Source organism: Hipposideros armiger, unplaced genomic scaffold (genome assembly GCF_001890085.2).
Source record: "Hipposideros armiger isolate ML-2016 unplaced genomic scaffold, ASM189008v1 scaffold_43, whole genome shotgun sequence".
Classification (NCBI taxonomy): Eukaryota; Metazoa; Chordata; class Mammalia; order Chiroptera; family Hipposideridae; genus Hipposideros; species Hipposideros armiger.
In genome coordinates, this window is record NW_017731393.1 from 107,527 (window position 1) to 113,686 (window position 6,160).

A 6,160-nucleotide genomic window follows, 5' to 3' on the forward strand; every position below is an offset into this window, starting at 1 on the left:
TCGCGGGCCACCCGCGGGCCAGGACACGCCTCCGGCCCGGGCCCAATGAGAGGTGCCTTCGGCATTTGAGTGCTATCTGTTCTGTCCATTGCGGAGGCACTTCCGGCCTAGCAAGACCAATCGGCGCTGACAACTCTGCGGCCCAATCGCGGCGACACCGGACACCGCTGGTCCACACCACAAATCAGCGCCTCGCTTCCATGCACCAAATGGAAACCTAGCAACCGCCAAAGGGTCCGCGGCCGCGTTCAGGGGGCTCCCGCGGGCCTGAGGGCCGCGCAGCGGGGAGCCACCAATCCTCCCCCGGGGGTGGCTCTCCGCCTCCGCCAAGCCTTCTCCCGCCCGGCCGCGAGAGGGCGCCCGGACCCCGCAGCGCGCACCAGGTCCGGGACGCGGAGGCCACTGCTGGGGCACGCCCCCACCCCACCCAGCTCAACCCCGCCTCTCGCGGGCGGAGGGCTCCTCCCGGAAGGCCGGTGACCTTTCCCACCTAAACCTCCATCTGTAGACCCCCGGCCCCGACCCGTCCCGTCCATCCTTTGCGCGGCCCGCCCTCCCCAGCCTCCCCGTCCTGCGCCTTCAGCCTCTCCTTCCCGCCACTGAAGAGACCGTCTTGGAAGGAACATTTGGAAGGAACTTGGCGGTTCTTTCAGTTAGACATAGGTTTATCCTAAACCAACAATGCCAGTCCCAGAACCTATGAGAACTGTATTTACATACACGGAAGTGCGTAGCAGCTTTGCCCCAAATGAAACAACCCAAAAGCTGCCAGCTGTGCAGTAAGGCCATCCATTGGAGCATTGGTCAGTGGTTAGCGGCAGCCACACCACTGACATGTGCACCTGCATGGCTGCAGCTCAGAGAGGGGAGAAGCTTGTCTGTGTCTGCGTCTGTATGAGACCCAGAGAAGCAGACGTGTAGGGAGGGACCAGAAGCAGGTAGAGGTGGACTGGAAAGAGTCCCAGACTGGGCAGTGACAGCAAAGGGGCATGAGGGGACTTTTCTGGCTGACAAGAGTGATCTAGAACTGGATTGTGGTGACTGCTGCCAAAGTCTGTGAATTGGTTAGTCATTGCATGTACACGGGTGAATTTTATGGTATGTAAATTATACCTCAAAGCTGTAAAATTGGGCGTGAAATGGGGAGAGGAGAGGGAGAGACAAAGTGATAAAGAGAGAGGGAAGGAGAAGGAAACCTATCCTCTGAACCCCAGCCGTGGCCCATCCCACGAGCAGCGCAGTCATGCCTGAACCCCAAATTTCCCACAGTCGCCACCTTTGCCCACCTGCCTCTCAGGCACAATGAGCCCCTCACCCCTGTGTCTCCCCCATAACCAACCTCCTCCCCTAGGACTCCATCGCAAGTGCTCCTGGGTCCCCTGCCCCAGTACCCCCACCTGAACAGCCATTTCTTGTGGCCACCCCCGCTGGCCCACACCCTGCTCCCCACCAGCACAGGGACACAGCTGCCTGCTCCCCTTGGCCCTCCATTACTCCCCTCCAGGGTTCCCCTTCAGCTCAGGCTGGGACCAGCACAGGCTCCAGTCTGGGCCTGCCTTCCAGATCCACAGCAGCCAGAGGCCTTTCTGGCCAGTCTCCCTGAAGCCTTCAGAATAAAGACCCCATTCCTTAGCTCACACAAGTGGTTCCTCATGTTGGGTCTGGAACCGTCTCAGGCCTTTGCACCTGCTGGGCCTTCCTCCCAGAATGCTTTCCTCCCCACCTGAGGCCTGGCTGACTCACTCTTCTGTTCCCCCAGGCCTCCGCTCTCTAAGCACTCACCCCGAGTCCTCCCCGACCTAGACTATGAGCTGCAGGGGGCAGTGGGGTGAGCCTCTGCTGCCTCTCCCAGCAGCTCAGGGCAGGTTTCCTGTGCATCTACTGCCCCCTCGGTGTCCCCAGCCCCCACTCCACCACTGTCCACTGAGAAAGCCAGCCTCACCTTGGCAAGCTCTGCGTATGCCTCCCTGCCCTCATCCCATCTGGTGGGATTCCATGAACCCCCCGTTTCTCTCCCTCTACCCCACCACCCCGCACACACTCATTGCCCTTCAGCCCCCTCACAGCCTGTCCAGCTACAGTACCTCCACCAAAGCCCTGGGACAGGACCAAGGCCACATGCCAAGCTGAAGTGACCCCTCTGGGCTCTTTAGGTCAGCAGAGACCTGGGAGGGGTGGAGTAGGTCGGCCAGTGTGGGGGAAATGGGCGGGCTCTGAGAGTGGCCAAGTCTGCAGCTGCTGCCTGAATTGACAGAGGCTTCCCAAAAAGCCCCCAACCATCACTGCATCGCGAATCCTCAAATGCGCCATTTGGGCAGCCAGCCACTTGGTAGTCCCTGGGCACAGGGTGGGGACAAATGAGGGGCAGTGGTGTCCAGATGGACGCCCTTTACAGAAGCACAGCTGGCCTAGTCTTGTGGGATAGGGTGGGGATGGTGATAAGGTCAGGACAGCAGGAAGTGGGGAGGCAGGCAAGGACTCCCCAGCTCAAAAAAACGGAACCAGCATGAGCTCAGCCGCTTCGCTAGCTGGCCCTTCCCGCTCCTGATCTGGTAACCTGGTGTTCCTGCTGTCAGCACTACCCCCGCCCCCTGGGGCTTGGGCACCCTCGGAACTGTCCAGGCCACTTGCTGTGCAGAGGGGGCTGCAGCCTGCACTGGGCCCCCAGAAAAGCTCCCAACCCCCGGGCATCCTGCTGCAGCAGAAAGAACAAGTTCCAGGCAGGGGCTGGCATCAGGACCCCCACGGCAGCTCCCCTGGGCCATTCCCCGGCAACAGGCACACACAGACAAATCTTCCCGGTGTTCGGTTTATTGAGGGCATGGGGTCCTCAGGGGAGCCCCAAGTGCCTGGGGTTAAGGCCGGGCATCAGCCCAGAGGGGCAGTGGTCCGGCGGGCGGCCAGGGATGGGGCCTTCGCAACCTGCACAGAGACAGAGACCAAGGTGAGTACAGGCCTCACTCAGAACTAGCGGAGCCCATCCTGAGGGCCAGCTGTGGGGGTTGGGGGTGTACCTGGGTTTACTTGAAAGTGTGGCTCTCAGCTCCACCTCGCCCAAAGCCTGCAGAAAAAATAGTGGGCAGTTTAGGGGTGGCTAGCTGTGGCAGGCTGGGTGGGCCATGGGGGGCTGGGTAGGCCGTGGGGAGCATACCTTTGGGCCCGAACATGGCGGCGTAGCAGGGGTGGTTGCAATAGGGCTTGCCTTCATGCTGCAGAGAAAGAGGTCATTAGGGGCTGTCCCCCGGCACCCCTTGCCCCTGCTGCCCCCCAGGCCCCACCTACCTCGGCATGGCTCCCAGAGGTCAGTGTTTTTCCACATTTCTCACACTTCAGGCAAGGCCGATGCCAGTCCTTCCCCAGAGATGTCACCCTCTCAGCTGCAGAGGCACATATGACCCCCTATGAGACACTGCTCTGGGGGCACAGGGCACACCCACCTACTCACATACCCACCTTCTCCAGCCTCCTCTGCCCAGGACCTCGTCCACCCACACCTGCTGGCACACCAGAAGTCTCAGATAGCCCTTGTGCCCCATGGGTCTTGAGCAGCACCTCTGCCAATCCAGCCAAATAAACAGGAGGAAGCGCTAACGGGGGGTGAGGCGGGGCTGAGGGCTGGGGGCGCTCCGGGGGTGCTGGAAGGTCAGGAGGGCTTGGCTGCCAGGTTAAGCCCTCCGACCTCGGCATCTATCATGGGGTGGGGCCTTCAGAGTGCCCTCTCAGTGGCCCGGGCTCGGGGACTTCCCTCTTCTTCCTGCCCCTCCCGTGAGTGTGTCCCCGGGCGCAGGGCACAGAGGCGGAGCCCGGGACCTGAGCGCGCCTGAGATCGCGCCCCGGGCGCCGGTTTCCGCGTCTGTTTTTACTTAACGCTGGCAGGGGCAGCCGGAGTCCCGTGTTCCTTCCTGCCCCGCGGGGTCCCCGCCCAGGGCGTGCCCAGGAGGAGGCAGGAGAAAGCGGGACCCCGAGATGGGGAGACACAGAGTCCGGGAGAGAGTCGAGGAGACACAGAGATCGGGGGGCCCAGAGTCCGGGAAACAGAGTCACCCCACACAGGGGCCCCGACCCGCACACCCAGGCGGCTGCGGGCAGGGCTAAGGTGTCTGCTCCTGGGGCGGTTCCCCAGGGTCCCCCGGCGCCCCCACCTCCTAAACAGTCCCGCCAGGTCGCCCCGGGGCCGCGCTTCCGCGTGGGTGGCGCGATGCACCGCGGGTCGGCCAGGGTAGGCCGAGGTGCGCGGGGGTGAGCTCACCGAAGTACACCTCCTTTTCGCATTTGGGGCACTTGGGCATGGCGGTGCAGGGTCCGGTGCAGGCAACTAGGCTGGAGCAGAGAGAGCGCTGGACTGGGTGGGTCCCGCCGGGTGCGCGCCTTTCAGGGAACCTGGGACTCCGCCTCTTAAGAGACCGCCCCTCGCGCCCTGCCCCCTAATTCCGGGACTTGGACCCTAGAACCTTGGCTCCAGAACAGGAGGCCGAGAAAAGGTCATCTAGTCCACCCCCGCCTCCGGGCAGACCCTGGGCCTAGCCAACCATCTAACAGGGGCTGGTGGGGCACAGACGACGCTTGGGGACTCACTGAAGGGTGGGGCTGCTCCTGGGGCTCCAGCCCCGCCCCTCGCCCAGGGCTGTGGTATTGTGGGGTCCAGGATCTGCTCTGGGGGCTCTCCAGAAGCACCCCTTGCCCCTGGCACCTGTTCGAGCTCCCGGGAGATACGCTGGAGCGGGGGAGGGGACAACTCATCAAAAATGCAAATAGATGCAAACAGAGGGCGAGAACTTCCCACACGCTTTGACCCGGCCTTCTCTTGGACAGTGTTGGGGACACCTGCCAGGGGAGTCTCAACCTGGCAGCCCCCCCAAGAACTCCCCTCCATCCTTCACCACACGGGGCCAGCCCCACCCCGGAGAAACAGCCGGGCCTCTTCGAGCCCCCCACCTTCCACCCCACCCACTCCTGGGAAGTCCTTCGGACCGCAGCGGAACGTCCCCGGGGAATTCGGAAGAAGGGACTCCAGACTGTGCGCCCCCTCCCTCGGCGGGTACGGCGATGGCTGCGGGGAACCGAGGATTCTAGCTGGGATTGTGGGGCGGTCTCCAGAGGCTGTCCTGCGGGGGAGGGTCCTTATCTCTGGGGAAGCGCTTAGCCCGGCGGGTGTGGCCCAAGTTCGCTGCCCCCACAGCGGCTGGCCTGTGCCTCCCAGCGCCAGGCAGAGACGGTGCCTCCTGTCTGCCCTGGGAGTGGGGTGGGCCCAGAGGCCTGGCGCTGGACTGCAGGGTCCCAGGCCATCCTTCAACGGCCAGGTGGGGGATACAGGTGGGAGAGGGGGGACACCCCAGGAAAATCCTTGCTCTGTAGGGCACTGCCTGGCCTAACCCTGCCCCCTTCTGGTCACTGTCAACCAGGCCACCTCCCTGTTCTGGGGGAAGGGGCTGTCTCTGTGGACCCTTCACCTCCTTCCTCTGGGTGGGGGGGTGCTACACCCAGTTCCTTGGCTTCATGAGGGCCTAAGCTCCTCTCCCTCCTATTTCCAGCTCATCAGCTTTTTCTCCCCTCTGTCCGTGGTCCCTCCCTTCAGCCACCACAATGACTAATGTCCTCATCTCCCCTCAACACACCCATCTCAAAAAACACATCATCCCTGGGCCTGTCTAGGTCCTGTCCCCATGGAGGGTGCTGGAAACATCCTCCCACAGGGCCCAGGAGCTCCCAGCCTCCCTACACAGACACCCAGCACCCCCATCACCCAGCGCCCCTTCCTCACCCTCCCTGAAGCCCACCTACCCGCCCTCAGACCCTGTGGCCTGGCATGGGAGACTGAAGGAAACCACTGGCGCCTCATCTCAACAGCCCACCAACCTGCCCTGCCGTCTGCACCCCAGGAGGCTGGATTGGGGTAAGGGTGGGAGCTCCAGGTTCAAGGGTTCCAGAGGTCACATCCAGGGTCTCCTCTTGGTGAGGGTGCCACACTAGACCTCACAATCCCACTCTTGCTCTCCACACCTCTTTCTCGTCGTTCCTTCCTCCCTGGGACCCCTCTCTGAGGCTACAGTTCTGCCCCCGCTGGGGCTCTGCAAGCCCAGGGGCCTGGGACCCCTCAGTGGCTGGCTGCCCACTGCCCTCCAGTGTGGAAACCCCAGCCTCCCGCCCACCCACACTGGCC

The 6,160-nt window shown here is 63.1% G+C and overlaps 1 protein-coding gene across 1 annotated transcript; it reads right to left on the minus strand.

The window, feature by feature from the left end:
* Window positions 1–2,793: 2,793 nt before the first annotated feature.
* CRIP1 (cysteine rich protein 1) lies at window positions 2,794–4,383 on the minus strand. Its single transcript, XM_019639143.1, has 5 exons — window positions 4,250–4,383; window positions 3,283–3,377; window positions 3,152–3,209; window positions 3,015–3,061; window positions 2,794–2,922 (listed from the first exon to the last, which is right to left on the minus strand). The coding sequence occupies exons 1-4, from the start codon at window positions 4,287–4,289 to the stop codon at window positions 3,021–3,023; spliced, it is 234 nt and encodes a 77-aa protein (XP_019494688.1). The 5' UTR covers window positions 4,290–4,383; the 3' UTR covers window positions 2,794–2,922; window positions 3,015–3,020.
* Window positions 4,384–6,160: the final 1,777 nt, after the last annotated feature.